The 19611-nt window shown below is 34.9% G+C and overlaps 2 protein-coding genes across 5 annotated transcripts in view; one reads left to right on the forward strand and one right to left on the reverse strand.

Moving 5' to 3' along the window:
- LOC123682997 (guanylate cyclase 32E-like) overlaps positions 1-19611 on the forward strand; it is a 182272-nt gene that overhangs the window by 63256 nt on the left and 99405 nt on the right. The gene's annotated exons all lie outside the window — the stretch shown is intronic.
- LOC123683001 lies at positions 819-4504 on the reverse strand. Its single transcript, XM_045621894.1, has 2 exons — positions 3606-4504; positions 819-1402 (listed from the first exon to the last, which is right to left on the reverse strand). The coding sequence occupies exons 1-2, from the start codon at positions 4368-4370 to the stop codon at positions 944-946; spliced, it is 1224 nt and encodes a 407-aa protein (XP_045477850.1). The 5' UTR covers positions 4371-4504; the 3' UTR covers positions 819-943.

Here is a 19611-nt window from a genome sequence, read left to right on the forward strand (position 1 = left end):
TTTCACGCTCTTTTGAGATATGCGATCAAATTTGATGAAGCTACAAAGATAACAGGAGTCTGATTGATTTTATATGAAAAATTGAAAATCACATGTAGAGTCTCACCTTGAAGTATTGGTCAGTCTAAAGTAGACACATTGTAGAGGAAAGAAGGTCAGGGGAATTATATTGTTCAGCAGTTTATATAGGAAAAGGACAGCAATGATTTTTCTTATATGTTCGAGGGAAATGGAACCAAATTGAATAAATTGAAGAATATAATTTCGGGATTTCTAGGAGATAAACGAAAGTTAAATTTAAAATGAATAAACTCTAAAAATCTGCTCTGAATTTTCTCGAGCCTGGCGATATAAACTCAATATTTTGGATTTGTCCGATGAAATTATGTGCATTTTATAGGAAAAATCTATGTGGTGTTTGTTCCAAAAAACGAACAGTGGTAAAGTATTGGACGTTGTGAACAATAAGGATGCATTCTGATATTGAAACTGGAAATATTTTCTTTGAGTTAGATATATTTAATATTTAATTATTATATTAACTTTTTTGGAAATGTATTTTTTTACAGAATATTATCAGTAGAAATGATATTGGTCAGTTATATGCTGAAATTATTCCATATTGAAGTTTTTTCCGTGATGACCAACTATTCATATGCATGCTAAATTTCTTGAAAACAGAATCAGCTGGTTTGGCTTAAATCAAAAACACATTCTTATCACCTATGAATCTTGATATGCATGTAATTGGATCTAATAAACAATTCATTCTTAGAAATATAAAACCAATATTTTGATTTTCGAGTTAGGCAATACAATCGAAATCAAAATAAACTATATTTATGTACAAAAATGAATAAAAGATATCTTTTGTTTTTAAGAACGTAATCAACTAGGAAATTGTTTTTTTATAATGCTAAATTGTGAAATATGTTCGAAACATTCATTCATATATAGGCTCTTTCAACATCTCTCCATAATGTATGAATATTTCTAGAACCCTGTCCCAGAACAAATCCATATTTTTCATCTCGAAAAAGAAAGCGCCATCGAAATCTGCCCCATTCTCAGCCATCTGATTCAGATCTGGAGCATCATCGTCATCACACAGTGAAATTCTTGTATAAATGAAACTATGTAAAACATTGAAAAAAGCATATCGCTTCCAGTGCCTTTTCAAGTCGTTCATTGTGAACAATTTCTCTGGATCACTTCCTAATCTCTTCAATGTTTCTGATAATTTGCTATGGTAGATTTTGAGCAGCTTATCTATGTTATCGAAAGAGTCCTTGCCTCCCATAGTGTACAGAATACTGCTTATTTCTGTTCCTGGAGATTCAGGTCTTGACAGTTGGAAATCTAGAAAATATACTCGATTTGGTTTGGATTCCTCGGCAGGAAGCTGAAAAAATCATATTGATTACTTTCAATTTAGTATTTCCGTGAGTAATAATAGTCTATAATATAAGACATTTGAATATTTTCTTGGGATTGTCGCACAAATTTCTGATAAAGGAAAAGTTGTTTGATTTATCATTCTATTTCAAATTTATCCTATATATGTTTCGGCCTTATAATGGCCTTTTTACAACGATCAAACAGTTTTTGACTGTTTTTGTCAAAATTAATTTATCAATCAAAATAATTAAAACAATGTTTACATTTTACATTTTAGAAAACGATTAAAAATAATATGTCTATAATGAAGGGTGTTTTTTTTCGAGGTATATAACTTTAAGTTGGCATTACTGTTCAAGATGGCGACCGATTTAACAGCTGTCAAGTGATTCATTCTCAGTTTGGTTTGGCATCACGAATAGACTCACGCCTGAACAACGCTTGCAAATAGTGCAATTTCATTTCGAAAATAATGGTTCTGTGCGGAATACGTATCGCGCACTACGTCCATTTTATCGTCGACAAAATCGTCCATCAGAGCAGTTAATTCGATTAACCATGGAACGTTTTCACACCACGTCTTATTGATAACTCGCATCGCCAGAGACGCCGTACGGTGCGTACAGAAGAAGCTATTGCTGCTGTAGAGCGTAGCATTGAGGAAGACCCGAATGAGTCTATCCGCCATCGATCACAGGAATTGAATCTGTGTCCATCCACTTTATGGAAGATTTTGCGGAAGGATCTTGGTTTGCGTGCTTAGAAAATCCAACTAGTGCAAGAATTGAAGCCAAACGATCATCAAGTAAGGCGTAGATTCATCGAATGGGCCCAAAATGAGATTGCCGTTGTTCCTGATTTTCATAAGCGAATTTTGTTTAGCGATGAAGCGCACTTCTGGTTGAATGGCTACGTCAACAAACAAAACTGCCGCATTTGGAGTGAAGCTAATCCTCAAGTGTATGTCGAAACACCGTTACATCCAGAAAAACTGACTGTTTGGCGCGTTTTATGGGCTGGTGGAATCATTGGTCCATACTTCTTCAAAAACTATGATGGCCAGAACGTTACAGTCAATGGTGATCGGTATAGAGCCATGATTACTAACCTTTTGATTCCTGAATTGAACAACCATGATGTCCAGGAGCTGTGGTTCTAACAAGACGGCGCAACATGTCACACAGCTTGTGCCACAATCGATTTATTGAAAGACACGTTTGGTGACCGTCTAATTTCACGTTTTGGACCTGCGAATTGGCCTCCAAGATCTTGTGATTTAACACCGCTAGACTAATTTCTGTGGGGCTATGTAAAGTCATTGGTCTATGCGGATAAGCCACAAACCCTTGACCATTTGGAAGACAACATTCGCCGTGTTATTGCCGATATACGGCCACAAATGTTGTAAAAAGTCATCGAAAATTGGACGTCCTGATTGGACTACATCCGAGCCAGCCATGGCGGTCATATGCAAGAAATCATATTTAAAATGTAATGCCACAAGATTATCTTGCGGATAAATAAAATTCATGTCAATCGAATAATTCCTCGTTGTTTTATTGCAATTTAAAGTTCTACAGCTCTAAAAAAAAACGCCCTTTATATTAAGAATATTTTGTTTATAAGGATAGATGTTGATTTTTTGGTAGTAAAGTTATCCAATAAAAGGTTTCATTTTGGATAACATGTATTTGGTTAACAGGGTTGATAGGTTTTTCGGTCACTGAAACACTTTTCTAACTTATCTGGGCAGAGGCAGAAGTCAATTTTCATTTGTTGACATTTGACAAGAAAAAACTATTACTAAATATAAAACGATACAAGCTTCAACGCATCGAAATAGTTTGAATTTGCTACAAAATTTTTGAAAATTTAGCACTCTCAATTCGCAAACCTAAGGCACTATTGGTTCATCGTGAAGCTCCTTATCGACAGGCGCCAGGCAATACTAACTGTTGGAAATTCGGCATTCCACAAACGACATTACACCGTATTTTGATAAAGACAACAAATTTACATGAATTGAGAGTTTGATCACTCACTTTACTAAACACATGTCAAGCTGAAATAATATAATAAATATGGAAGCATGTATTGATTAATAATATCATAATTATGATTTCTATTAATATGTTTCATTATTATTCTTTCTTTCGTTATTTTCTCTTCCCATAAATCGAAGTAAAGAAAACATTGAAAGCACTCACCTCGTTTCTGAACAAGTAGTTATTACACCAAGTGTCACCATGACTAATTATCAGCATGTCTTCCTTTTTAAGGTCTCTTCTATACAGCACATCATCTATTTTGTCAATATAATTTTTATAAACATCAACCAAATCACTTCTATTCCTATCAGCCAGTCTTATCATTGCTTCAGAAAATTCTTTTTTGAGATACCGCGAAAGAGCTAATGTTTTATTTAATCTGAATCTGCAATCACGCCAACCACTTACACATTTCAAGAATTCCTGAGGTTTTTGATTCTTGAAGGCCATTGTGACCCCATGCCAAATTCCATAATTTTCATAGAGGAGCTCAAGGTGTGCTAAAGTCATAGGTTTTCTTCTATTCCACATTTGGAAATTTTGTTTTCTGAGGTTTTCCAAGACAAGGCTTTCCTTATGGTGAAATACAAGATTGGGTATGAATGTTGGTAAAACTGTGATATTCTTGATTTTGGCGAATTCTTCTAGTAATGGAATAACTTTTGTATACATACAAATTTCTCTATTATACAAAGTATCAGCATCCACAAGATTCCGAACATTTTCATTCGTTTTTCCTGTTTTCAAAACGAGGTAATCTATTTTGTTCTTATATTTCACATGAAAAAATATCACATCCCCTAAGAATCCATCTGTTCTGGAGGTACCTCCATCGACGTCATATTCGTAGTCCACGATATTTTTGTTTATCATCATCTGTTGAACTACAACACTGAGCACAGAATCAGTATTTGAGGAACTCATGGTATGAATATGATCAACGAAGTATACCGTGAACTCGTAGAGTCGAGATTAGAATATCATGCCATTACTAAACTACTTTTATATTCACTCGCGTCAAGATTATTAGAAAATTGTTTTGATTATTCATACCATACGGATACATACTATTTCATTATTTAATCAAACAATATGGACTTGCTTCCGACAACAATACCAATTCAGACGTTATCAAATATCTTAAAAGCCATTATAATATTTATCTAATTTGTTTTGTCAGAAATATTTTCACACTTGATGAGCTATTTTTCAGAAGCCAACTTTAGTCAATTTTTGTATCAGTTTTTCGGCTGTCTTTGTCTACACTCTACACATCAAAGGAACGAATGAACAAATCAAAAAAACCGAAGCTATCATACTGGGTGTGCCATTTGAAATAAGGAAGTAGTATTTGTTAAATCCCGATATAACCGGGAGTTGTAGAGACCTGGAAATATTCCAGGGAGAAAGAATATTCTCTCAAACCTCAACATGCAAATTTTCAGCACAAAATTGTGATTAGTTTTACATAAACGTTTAATAGGACATCACGGTGAATCTTCTTCTTCTTCCTCTTTTATTTAGGTCGTAACCTGTTCTTCTTCACGGTGTCTCTACCGAGGTGAATACCCAGCTCTCCAGCCACCTTTTTCTTGGTCTTCCTACGTCTCTCTTTCCAGTGGGTTTTCGATCTCGTGCTATCTTTATAAGTCTTTCATAGCCCGCTCTACCAACATGATCATTCCATTCTCTGCGTCTGTTCCTGACGAATTTCCCGATGTCTACCACTCCACATTCTTCCCTTATCGCCGAGTTCCTTATGCGATCTTTTCTGGTTTTTCCAACTATATTCCTCAGTGTACTCATTTCGGCCGTACGTAATAGTTGTTCAGTCCTACTCGTGTCAGCTCGTGTCTCCGGTGAATCACCCGAAATTATTTCCGAGAAAAAGGGAGCAAAACATCTGGGAGTTATACTGGATGAAGGAATGAATTTTAACAAACACATAGAAGAAAAAGGCAAGACAATTGCACGGTAGACTGTACCCGCTGCTCAACCCTAAAAGTAAACTTTCTTTAGAAAACAAGCTAAAGATAATAAAAAAAGTGCTAATACCAAACATTAGGTATGCAGGAGTTACATGGCGCCCCATGGTATATAACCAGCCAACAAATCAGAGAAGAACTGAAAATTTAAATTATTGAGGAAATAGTCAACAAACAAACAAAGAAGACAAAAGAGACGCTAAAAGAGCATGAAAATAAGGAATTAAGAAAGATACTACAAATCAAAATAAGAATGACAGATAAGAGGAAATACCTCTTTCAAAGAACTAAATAAAAAAAAAAGTGACATGCAGTAGGGAGGAAAGTCTCCCAACAGTAGAAAAAAGAAGAAATTAAATAAGAAAGGAAACTGACAGATTGAAGACACGAAAACCTTTGTGGATTAATACCTTCATTCAATCTAATGAAAGTGACAAGGAAATTTGGCGTTCGGAATGGAGTTCTTGTAATGTCTCCAACAAAAGTCTAATCGTTGATCCTTCAAATGAAGTTCTAGGTTTCAATCTTTCTGGGAAAAGGGAAATTTTCCAAGGAGATTCATTGAGTCCCTTATGGTTCTGCTTGGCGCTGAACCCCCTTTCTAAACAACTGAATGCTACTGAAAAACGTTTTAATGTCAAAGGCAATAGAAATACTATTGCACTCAATCATTTGCTATACATGGATGACCTAAAACTTAGGTATAAGAGGCGACAAAATCCACTTGCAAATTATGGTCAAACTGGTGGAAATTTTTTGGAAAGACGTGGGGTTGAAATTCGGACTGGACAAGTGTCGTACTGTTAGCGTAGTGCGAGGAAAAATCCAAGATGAACCGATCGCTCTTTCCAATGGACAGGAGATAAGAGCAATGAACTTGGAACTTCATTCTCTTTTGCAGTCAGGCTTTTAGCCTTTTACTGCTGAATCTCAATATAATTCAGCTCTGGTGAGCTATTTTGGTCTGCTCTAGCAGGTGGCAATATGCCACTTCAGAAGGTTTGTGTAAGTAATCATTACACAATCTCTGTGTCAGTAAGGGTTTGGCTCTTATACACACTTCCTAGGGAAGTACCATCTTCGGTCTTTTGTGTTTCCTAGGGGCTTTTTCATCCTAGTCGCAAGCCTTCCTTATAAGAGGGTTTGCGTGATTTTTCATTTTATTGAAGGTCTTCACGCTCAGATCTATTAGATGGTCGTCTGGGAATGGTATATGCAGGTCTTCATGTATCCGTACGTTGCTGACAAACTATGGTGCATTTACGGCTCGTCTCAGGATCGTACTCTGCACGACTTGAAGTCTCTGCAGATGCGTCTTTGCGGCGTATCCCCAAGCCGGGCATGCGTAAGACATGACCGGCCGAATGGTGGACTTATAGAGAAGAAGCTTGTTGGAAAGAGACATTTTGCTGCTTTTGCGAAGTAGCGGTTGCAACGCTGCCGCTGGTGTCTTTCCCTTCGTCACAGCTGATGTGACGTGTTGTTTCCAAGTAAGCTTCTTGTCAAGTATCACTCCCAGATACTTGGTCTCGTCTTTCCATTCGATCCTCCTACCGAACATTACGACATGTCCTATGGGATCTTCCTTCTTTCGACTGAAAAGAACGGCTTCGCTCTTCTCAGGGTTTACTTCGATTCTCCATCGAGCAAACCAGGATTGAAGTCTATAGATGGCTTCCTGTAGATACTTCGTTGCCATTTTGAAACACCATGAACTGGCAAGAATGGCGGTGTCGTCAGCGTACAGTGCCATGGAGGTTTTCACCGTTTTTGGCATGTCGGATACATATATCGTAAATAATATTGGAGACAGCAGAGATCCTTGCGGAACTCCGGCTGAAAGAGACCTCTCTGAAGACAATACTCCGTCAACTCTGGCTCTAAACTTACGAGAATGCAGGTAAGAAGCTAGAAATTGGACCATGGACAGTGGAAAATCGGCCGCAAGCAGTTTGTATAGCAGTCCTTTGTGCCATACTTTATCAAACGCTTTGGCCACATCCAAGAACACAGCCCCTGTGACTTGTTTGCGGTTATATCCATCCGTGATTTGTTCCACTACTCGGAGCACTTGTTGCACAGTGGAGTGTTGGCTTTGAAAACCGAACTGTTCCAACTGTATAATCTTCTTTTCTCCTGTTATTATCTTCAGTCTTTTCAGAATGACCGCTTTCGTGATCTTCCCTATGCACGAGAGAAGACTGATAGGACGGTAGTTCTGCGGAAATTTAGCATCTTTGCCGGCCTTGTGGATTGAAACCACGTTGGCTTTCGTCCATTCCTTCGGAAAGTACCTTAGTCGTAGCGTAGCATTGACTATATTCGTCAATGCTACTAAGGCTTTTCGAGGGAGGTTTCGCAACGTCAAGTTGGTAATGAAATCAGACGATCTTTATAAATACCTAGGAATGAAACAAAACCGACCAATAAACCATCAAAGAATGAAGGAAGACTTAACAACTGAGTTCATCAGGAGAATCAACAAAATTTTAAAACATCTGAATAATCCGGGAGATGCTGTGTTAAACTTTCAGGATTCTGTTTCACAATATTTACTTCAATTGCAAAAAAATGCTCCTTATGTACCAATTGTTTTCGTTCTTTCATTTGAATGTATTATCGAACCTATTCAATAAAATCTGCTCTAATTACAAAGCATACATCTCCCACGTCATATGTCCATATTAACCTGATACTTTTTCGATGTTTGATATCAGCACGTGTATTGAACCAATATTATTCTTATCATAATGCGACAATTATGTATTTGGATATGTCTGAGAAAAATCGGAAACATTACGTTTAATGCAAACAAGAGTGATATGCATATTTGTTATTCTTACATAATGAATTAAACATGACTCGGATCTTACACTATTTTGAAATATGGTGAAATTACTTGGTTTACAGCGGAAGCACTTGATAATAACAGTAATGTTTATTGCAGCCAATAAACACTTAAAACTTGGAAATATTCTCAATGGATTCTGCGATATAGCTTATAATTTAGGTAGAAGTTATGAGCAGAGCAAAAGTCAATAAATACAAAAAAAATTTCGATGGAAAAGTTTATATATTAATATCTTCTTGTAATAATCCTCTTGACCAATGCTTTGATCGCAGAAAGAACTCTCTTCAAAACGTCTCTCCCATTCTTGCTTGTATTTCTTAGCTGCATATTTGGATTGATTTTTCCGATGCTGTTTTCGTGTTATTCAATAATAAAAGGATTGTCAATCCGCTGGAAGTAAATATGTAGACCTTTTTCATTGAATAAACCACTCGGAAGATGAAATAGACATCCAGTGCTAGCGGACTAATATTAAAAATCACATGTGTGAGTCTCGTTTTTTATAATTGTGTATTGAACATAATTTTGAGTAAAAGTGGACGCGTTCATTAACAATAACAATAACAATAACAATAGTTTATTGATCCCTTATGACATAATTTACAAAATGTATGGGACAGGTCCAAAAGAAAAAACTAAAAGTAACAATTTCAATTATAAACAAACTTATCATCGAAGTATTCTTTCACACTATAATATCCTGCCCGCAACAAATTTTGTTTCACAACAATTTTGAATCGATTCCTGTTCAATAATTTCAATCCAGCTGGTAGGTGATTAAATAACAATATGGCTTGATACATAGGGCTCGACTCAAACTTGGTTGTTGAGTGATATGGTATACACAAAGTACTAGTATTCCGAGTGGAATAATGATGAAAACTAGATATACTATCAACTAACTGCTCATTTTCTTTAATATAAACTAAGCACCTCAAAATGTACAAACAGGGAAGTGTTAATATTTTTTGCATTCTGAATACAGGTCTACATGAATCAAGAGGTTTTAAATTAAATATCATTCTTATGATTCTCTTCTGCATTATGAAAACCCTCTGAGCAGAACTGGAATTTCCCCACAATAAAACATTATAATTTAGAAAACTGTAAACTAAACTATAATAAACATTCATAACAGATTCAATTGGTAGTAATGCCTTAATTCTATTGATCGCATAAAAGGACCTACTCAACCTCATACTGACTGACTCAGCATGATAACCCCATTTCAGTAAATGATCCAAATGAACACCCAGAAATTTTATGGAGTCCTTTGAAGTAATTTGTTCACCTGTACAACTGATAATAAGCCTTTTTCCATATACATTCCTATTTGAGAAATATATACATTCAGTTTTCTCAACATTTAACAGTAGCGCATTTGATTTGCACCAATGTGATAAACCGAAGACCAAAGACTCGCATATTGCAGTGAGTTCCAGAAAGCTCCCCGCTGAGACCGCCATTGACGTATCATCAGCGAACATAATTAGAAGTTCAGGATTAATATACTCTGGCAAATCATTTATAAAGAGGAGGAACAGAAGCGGTCCCAGCACGGAGCCCTGTGGAACCCCATAGTGCATCCTACATTTTCTAGACCAACAGTTTTCAACCTTAACAGAAATATCACGATCAGTCAGGAAAGACATAATCCACTCTAGAAAAATACCGCGAAAACCAATACTGTACAACTTATCCATAATAAATTTATGGGAAAGTACGTCAAAAGCACGGGTTAAATCAAAATATAGACCAGCAACAAAAAGTCCCTTATCTAACTTTTCGTAGACGAAATTCATGAACGACACTGCCGCTGTTTCAGTGGACCTTCCCTCTCTAAAACCATGCTGACAGTCCGTCAAAACTTTAAATTTTGTCAGAAAAGAAATCATCCGATTCAGTACAATTTTCTCGAAAACTTTAGAAAATATACTCAAAATTGAAATTGGCCTATAGTTTATTATATTGAGAGGGTCCTCTTTTTTATACACTGGTATAACCGAAGCCATTTTCAGTAGGCTAGGAAATTTTCCAGAGCTTACTGATAGATTTACAATATGAGCTAGATGGTCAGCTACAATGTTAACAGTTGATTTTAAAATATTAACAGAAACCTGATCAATACCAGTACTCTTTTTGTTTTTAAAAGCTTTTACAATACTAATGACTTCTTCTCCCAGGACTGGCCGAAAAAAGAATGTAGTGACAGATAAATGAGATGTTGTGCATATCTGTGACAGTGAATTGCCGAAATAATTTCGAATATTAATTTCCGCAACAGAAGCGAAATGACCAACAAACAAATTCGCAACATCTGTAGGTTTATTATATATGGTACCTTCGTATTTCAGGCCTATACTGATATTATTTCTTTTTTTTCTACCAGTTTCCTCATTAACAATATTCCAGACTGTTTTATTTTTATTGATAGATGAATTCAGGACACTTTGATAGAAATAAGATTTTGTTTGTTTGAGTAGACATCTAAAGTCTCTCTTAGCATTATTATAAATTTTATATGATTTATATGTTCCCAAATTTTTATTGAGCCAATTCAATTTTTTCAAATCACTACTAGATTTTTTTATTTCATCATTTACCCAACTTTTGCAAAAATTGTGTGAACGCTTCACACGTCGCATTGGGCAAGATCTTTCCAAACAATATTCGAACAAATTCATAAAAGATAAGAAACAATCATCAACATCTGTATGCATATACAAAGTATCAAAGTTAACAGTAGTTATAAAATCAGATAAATTATTTAAAGCCCTAGGTGATACTTTTCTAGAATCTATCCAGTCATTTTCAGATTTTTCGCTTATGACAGGCATACTTATATAGTAATCTAGAGAGAGAACTTTATGATCGCCCATATTTCCTTCAAAAACATTAGTTACATAACTATCAGAACAGGCATTTGTTAGAATGTAATCAATTTTAGAGATGGTAGTTAATTGATTGATATTAGTAACAATTCTGGTTGGTTCAGTTGAAGTTACCTTCAAATTGAAACACATCAACAAATCATCCAGATTTTGCTTCTGTGGATTATCAAGTAATAAATAGTTGACATTTAAATCCCCACATAAGAATAAAATGTCAACTTGTTTGAAAGACTGTTGTAAGATAAAATATAACCTTTCAAGAAAAACTGAGTAATTACCAGTAGGAACTCTGTATGCACTTATCACTCCGTATTTTATTCCGTGGAATACCACTTTTATGCCACAAAACTCAAAATTTTTTTCTATGGAATGCTTCGAGATGTCCATATCAATTACATTCAATCCAATTCTTGCGTAGATAGCAGCACCACCGTGTATATAACTACCACGACAGAAGGAGGTCGCTAGGATATATCCTCGTAGAGACATGGAGTTTAATTTGTCACTCATACACCAATGTTCAACTATACTTGCGAATAGTGGACATTCTTCATCTAAAAGCAGCTCTAAGTTGTCAATTTTGTTGCTTAAAGATTGAACGTTTACATGAATTATTTTGAAGGATTCGGAGATTTCACAATATCCTGTTTTTTTTCCCTCGCATTGCGAAAAAAATAATTGACGCTGGAATTTTTGGGCCAATTGGTAGCATCCTGTACTTTTTCCATTTCACTACTTTTAATGAGAACTTTAAAAGAAGCATAAGATTCAGGGTATCTTGACTTCAAGGACTCACATTTAACATCAGTGAAATTTTTACTTAAAAAGGAATAAAGATCAGCGGATGTTGTTTCAGGTTTAAGTCTTGAGACATGAAATGCCTTGAGCTTCTCAACACCTTCAACTGTAGATATCTCAGTACTTTTCCCAATTATCAATGGTGGTCGGGCTTTCCTTTTCAATTTCCCATTAGAGACAACATTCCATTCCGATTTTTCAGTTTCAACAGAATTTCTACTGTTTGTAACTATGATGTTCTTTTCATGTGAGGAACTTATTTGTTTTTGTTTTGGTTGGGTTTTGGGAGGACCCGTAACTGGCAATCTCGAATGAGCTTTATCTGTGCTGGTAGATTGCCCGGGACTATCAGTTGCAGCATGCGCACTGGGTTCACTTGCTTTTACAACATCGCTGAATTTCATTATATTCTTATCAGGTCTGATATTTTCATGCCGTATGTTTGGTTTGTATTCAACATTTTTTATTTTATTAGATTCGGTATGTTTACCTTCCAGATCATCAATACGTTTCAATAGAAAAGAATTGTACGATTGAAGTATTTCAATTTTCTCATTAGCTGACTTTAATAATTGGACCAGGTAGCTTACTTTCAGTTGTGTAAAATCAAATTGATTTATATCTGCCGGTTCCTTGTTTGTAGATACTTCTTCACAGCATACAACTTGAGTATCACTTATAAAAACAAATTTTTTAAGTTGAGCACAAGACCTGTGGTAGGTGCCCTCACATTTTATACAAAAGAGAGTTTTGCATTCTCTTTTCTCACAACACTTATAAAATATTTTCTTTTCATCTGATGTATATTCATCACTTTGCATATTAATACGCTGCATTTCATCTTGACGTCGCGACATCTTGACGAAGAATGATTTCATTGTAATACCTTCTTGAAAATTGAAAATCTAATAAATCAATATTTTTTTTTTTTTTACTCCATGAATTTCAAAATGCTGTTTCAATGCGTTTGTTATTTCACCACATAGAATTGGATTGTCACTAACATTCTGTGAGAAGTATGAATTGGAGCAAACATCTGTAACAGCTATTCTTGGGTTTGTCGGTAAATTTAACAAGAACCGAAATCTACATAGCCGTTTCAACTTTAAACCTAGGTTGACATGGCTAGTGGATCATAGTTGTTGTTCAAGAATACTTGGAAAACGACTCGTTTCAAATCTTCTCGGGTAGTCTCATGGTTAGTGAAGCACAATCGAGGTTAGTTATATGTGTGGAGATCGACTTGTGTCAACGGAAGAGTTATGAAACTATTCACGAAACGGATGGTTACGAAAGGTGGCACGAACGTTAAATGGGATATACAGGGTGTTTCAAATTCGACGGCCTATTAGACGTTTCTGGAGAACGGGGCCGATTTGAAACCTGAAAATTCGGAATATGACATTGTTCATGATGCCCTATTCAGCTGAAATATTTTCGAAGTTCCGGCACTTCCGGTTATACAAGAATTGAAAAAAAATTTTTTAAAAGAAACTTTTTTTTTCATTTTATGTATTAGATATTATCAAGATTTCGATTTTCAATTACTCTCTGATTGAATTATTGCGTTAGTCCCCATATTTTTCAAAATATTAAGGAAAAACCGAAAAAAACAGAGAATTTTCATAGTCACTATTACATGAATTATTTTTACTGTGAATATCCTATGCATATACTCAATTCACTTTCTCAAACTAAAATGATGTAGGAATATTGTGCATATCTGGAACTTGAGAAATATCATCACAGGGTATTTCAAATAGTGTGCCAAAAATTGTGAACAAAATTTGATCATAACTTTCGATTTTAAAATTACAACCCTATTTTTTTGTGATTTCGTTGGATCTTACGATAAAAAATGAGGGTAGTGTCCAAACATGATTATGCTCTCAAATTCAATAATTCAAGAGTTAATCGAGATTTCATCAATTTATGTTATACTTAGGGTCAATTTCATTCAATCTGTTTCTAGAGTGCGTTCCAAATCAGTATTCTATGATCTTACGATCATAGAAATTAAAATATGCAATTATTTCAAAGTGACAGGTGTACTCATTATGGAAGCTAGTAGATTATAATTTCACGATATGAATCCCCGTTATTCAAATAATGAAATTCTTGATCTATTCCATATTCACGGTGAATGCAACAGAATTGTTTCGAGAACTTGTCGAGCATTCAATCAGAAATATCCACATTTACCACCAATTGACGAGTAGATATTTCGAAAGTATGTTTCAAAGTTTCTGTTACTCCTTTTTCATCACCACGCTTATTTTTTTTCCTGAATTCAAAAAATGTATTCTACCGCTTTTTCCTGCATGATTTCATCTCATTTGGTAGGTACAGGTTTTTTTTCTTCTAGGTATAGGTACTCCAGTATAATGAATATTCATAAAGTATGAAACACATTCTTTTAAGAGGATGAGGAAATTTCTTATTTAAAATTCGATGAGTTCTACCAATATTTTTAGTCCATTCATCGTGAATATGAAATTAGATATTTATAATACAAGTGCAGAAGTTATTGATATTCTTCCGAGTGTTCAAAATAAACGAGTGGTAGAATGAGCCTTCTGTACGAGTTTTGAACATAATTTATCGAATTCATTTTTATTGAAATTCACGGAAATTTCCATAAATATCTATTAGTGATTTTTGCATTGAAAAATGTTGGTTGGCAGAACAGTTTTCTGTATCACAAATTCGATGTGCAGGAATTAACTGATTTGCCACATAATTAGAGAAAAGTATATCCAGAATTTTGTCGTTTGAATATCGGAAATTAAATTAGTGTAGCTTTGATAATGCAAACACCTGTCACATGTAAAAAAATTAGATATTTTAATTTCTATGGTCATAGAGTATTATTGCTAGTCTGTCTGGAATAAGATTGAATGAAGTTGACTCTAATACGTATAACATAAATTCATAAAATCTCGAATAACTCTTGAATTATTGAATTTGGGAGCATATTCATGTTTGGACACTACCCTTATTTTAGTAGAATTCGACGAAATCACAAAAAAAATAGGGTTCTAATTTGAAAATCGAAAGTTATGATCAAATTTTGTTCACAATTTTTGGCATAATATTTGAAACACCCTGTGATCATATTTCTCTAGTTCAAGATATGCACGATATTCCTTCATCATTCTAGTTTGAGAAAGTGAATTGGGTATACGCATAGGATAATAATAATAATAATATATTTATTTCCATAATCAAAACATACAATGAAAAGAAAATACGTCAATGTAACTAAATAAACTATGCAAAACTAAAACGTTCAGATTTGAAAAACAGAAATCAAGTACTCCTCGACATTGTATAGTTCCAAATTTATCAATAATTTTTTGATTTGATTTTTAAAGAAGTTTCCTTTTAGTATTTGATAACTCCTCGAGAGCTTATCAAACAGCTTCAAGCACATATATTCCACATTTCTCTGCGTCAGTGAAAGTGAATATCTGGGAAAGTGAAACGGGTGGATGCGCCTTGTTCTATTGGAATTCTCATATTCCCGAAACAGATCATGGTTGTTCTTAAAAAATAATAAGCATTTTAGAATATAAGTTCCGGCAGTAGTAAGTATTCCCTGACTTTTAAAATGTCCGCGACAAGATGTCCTCGCAGTGAAACCAAGCATGGTTCTGAGTGCTCTTTTTTGGACCACAAAAATCCTCCCAACATCCGAACCGTTACCCCAAGCTATGATTCCATAGGACATGATCGAATGAAAATTAGAGAAGTACACTGTCCTCATAACCTCAGAGTCGGACTGCAATGCCAAAACACGGAGAGTGTAGAGAACAGAGTTCAATTTACTACGCAATGAGTTGATATGTTCCGACAATTCAGCTGATGATCAATTAGAACACCCAGGAAGCTAGTACTGGCGGAAACCTTCACAGCTTGTCCAGAGAGAACAATATTTTCTGGTTTAATAATTCTTGAATGCGAAGTACTGAAAACAACACATTCCGTTTTGCTTGAATTAATGGTTATTTAATTTGAATAACACCAATTTGCGATGGCATAAAATCCTCTTTCAGCCATCATGACAACCTCCGAAATACTAGAAGCCGCCACCAGTAGATTGGTATCGTCCACAAACATGACTACCTCCGGATCCAACCGTACATCCGAATCTGCAGACAAATTATCACGCAATTCTATTTCCCTACTCTCTGGTGTGCTCCTAACAGGTAGCATACTCATATCTGACCGAAGTTCATCCCTCAACAAAATGTTGTCTGGTAGGTCGTTGATATAAATTAAGAATAAGAAAGGACCGAAAATACCTCCCTGAGGTACACCTACCTTCACTTCTGCATCTAACGATAGGTATTCAACACCGTTGATTTCCAAGGAAACCCTCTGTCTACGATCCCTTAACTAGCTCCTCATAAAATCCAATTGTTTATCTCTAATTCCATAAAAGTTAAGTTTTTTCACAAGATTCACAGTGAAAATAATTCATGTAAGAGTGACTATGGAAATTCTCGCTCTTTTTCGGTTTTTCCTTAATATTTTGAAAACTATGAGGACTAACGCAATAATTTTAGCGAAGAGTAATTGAAAATCGAAATATTGCTAATATCTAACACGTAAAATGAAAAAAAAGTTTTTTTGTATTATTTTTCAATTCTTGTATAACCGGAATTGCCGGAACTTCGGAAATATTTTAGCTGAATAGGGCATTATGAACAAATACATGTTCCGAATTTTCATTTTTCAAATCGACCCCGTTCTCCAGAAACGTCTAATAGGCCGTCGAACTTGGAACACCCTGTATAACATGTTCGTGGTCTTGGAGCGACCATAGTGGAAGAAGACAAGGGTTATTTTCGATTTTTTTTGTACTGAATTGTGCTGTAGTAGGTTTGTGATACTTTGTAACATTGATTTTTTTTTTTACATACGACTGAAAATATTTCCCAAAACATTTTTTTTTGGGTTTCAACGGATGAAATAAATTTTAGTACATGTATTGAATATCAGAAAATTCAATTAAATGCTAGGCCAGCACCTATGCCATACAGTTTTTGGGTTTCACAGGAATACTCAAATATTGGAAAAACAACTCATCCCAGCACATCTGTATTTCGATTTTTCTTATGAAAATATGTGTAAAAATTGCTGCACTAATGGAAGTTGTGCCCTGAAGAAAGTTAGTCCTGCACTTTTATTTTCCTCGACGAAAATTGCTACATTTCTGCAGTTGTCTAGTTTTACCCCAAAGCTGAGTTGACTTTCTCTATTTTTTGTTGTTTATTGGGTTTCAACGGATGAAATAAATTTTTAGTACATGTACTGTTTATCACAAAATTCAATTGAAAGCTAGGCAAGCACCTATGTGATAAATACTTGGTTTTCAAAGGAACACTCAAAAATTAGAAAAAAAAACTCATCACAGCACATCTGTATTTGAATTTTTCTTAAGAAAATATGTTTAAAAATTGTGCTGGACTTATGGGAAGTTATGCCCCTGATATTTTCGTAAAAAAATTTAAGAAAGTTAGTCCTGCACTTTCATTTTTCTTCGGCGAAAATCGCTTCAAATACTTTTGCTACATTTGTGCCGTTGCCTTGTTCTGGTCAGATTTTCAGAAATAACAATCTACTTTTTCTTCAAAGGATGGAAATCAGTTATCAGTTAATTGTTTGAAAATCTGACAGACATCATATAGCCCAACTATACAGGGTTTCAACCGAAGATTCCTGAGGTCAAAAGAAAAACCTTTTTCCTTTACTATTTTTTCCGATTCGTAGTATACCGGATTTTGATGGGATTTTATGTGAGGAAAAGATTCATCATATCAATAAAAACCATATTCCGAAAATAATTTCGTTTGATTCCATTCCACTTGCTGGATATAACTGAAAATAATATTTTTTTTATGAATTTCCAACAGCCCATATCTTTTCAACCGAGCCGATTCGGAAAAAAGGTAAAGGAAGAAAGTATTTCCTTTGACGTCAGGAATTGCGAACTGCAAAATTCGAATTAAATTCTACTGATATGTTTATTGATCACCCTGTATGGCGGCGTCAATAATGCTTTTGAATTTTCTCTATGAATTGATTATTTACGGTTATGAATTCGGGAAAAAATCATAAAGTGGACGTACTGGGTGATCCAATATTTTCGAAAATAGAAAAAGTCCGGATCTGATTTGTTAGCGATTTCAGAAATATTGAGGGAGGGCGATAATAGAGTGACTACACTTCAAAATTTGAAATTATTCGGTCGATATTGAACTGTGAAATTTCACTTATAACATTAACATCACCCAGTATATAGCAAACAGCGATCTTCATACGAGTCCTCCATGATGACCTTCATTTATGTATCCATTTGTCGCATTCTTCCTGGGTTACCCTGTATATATACAGCTAATATAGTTAGGCTTTAACCTAATAGCTTATAGTTAGGCTTTAACCTAACTATATAAAACAATTCTCAGTCAAAATTTTTGTGGAAATATTAACGTTATGAGAAAACCAAAAAAAAAAATTCCTTGGATAAAAGAATTGCTATGAACATAGAGCCACAAACGTTTTGTGATTTATCAACAAAAATCACATGTTCTGAAATTCGGAATGAGAAATAATTCGTTCATAAACAACAGGCCGGAACACTGACAAAGTTAATTCCCATCAAAAAGGAGCCGCATCAAAGTCATAAATATCCAGATTGACGCTGAAAGACACGTGCAGTCATTAGGGCTGGTCGGCTCCCCTTTGTGCCAACGAAGAAACAACATAAGTTTGCCAAATAGGTTCTTGCAATAAGAATATACGTCATACAATTCCCGTGAATTATAAGAAAGTGAAATCAACGATGGCCATGCACTAGACAGAAGAAGAAGAAGAAGTATTACACTATGGAATTTTTCCTCTAGTTCATCATTTTTTGATAACCTTTCCTTAGCCTCATTCATGTTGTCTTGACGAAAAAAGAATAAAAAAATTGATTTCTCAAACTTTTTCTTGTGTTAAAAGCTTAAGAGGGAACACCATCAGGTCCAGGTGACTGCTCAGTCCAAAACGAAAATAGAGATATACAATATGTTACAGATTTACCGATTTTTATGGGGTTTTCACAATTCCTTGAACTATAATCTACATTGTGAAAAGTAAATATATATTTTCAATTTGTTTTCGTTTTTCGCGAAAACATAGATGATATGTACAATGTACAAAGCACTAATATATTTTTAAAAATTTTATGAAAAGACCTACCGAAAATCATCACAAAAGAGGTAAAAATATAATTTGTGTTAAAAAATAATCGACCGTCGCACAGTGCTGTCCTCTATTTATTTGCTTCGAGAAAAAAGAAGATAAGGTGAATGTATAACTTCATACTTCATACGTCCTACAAAGTTTGGTCGTTGCAGGAGCGCCAGAGGGGGAAAGAATGGGTACCAAAGTTTGACTGATACGCGGAAAGCCACATGGTGGTTATTCCTCTCAACATTCACCACCGAAACACGAGTTGACAACCACGCAGATCAAAAGAAACTGATTTATTAGTGCCTGTGGTGGGATCCTACTAATTTATTATCAATTGATACGTTAACAATCGGTTACCCTCCCTACCCCTCACCTCAGTAGGTAACTATGGCGGAAAC

This window comes from Harmonia axyridis, chromosome 6 (assembly GCF_914767665.1).
Source record: "Harmonia axyridis chromosome 6, icHarAxyr1.1, whole genome shotgun sequence".
Classification (NCBI taxonomy): domain Eukaryota; kingdom Metazoa; phylum Arthropoda; class Insecta; order Coleoptera; family Coccinellidae; genus Harmonia; species Harmonia axyridis.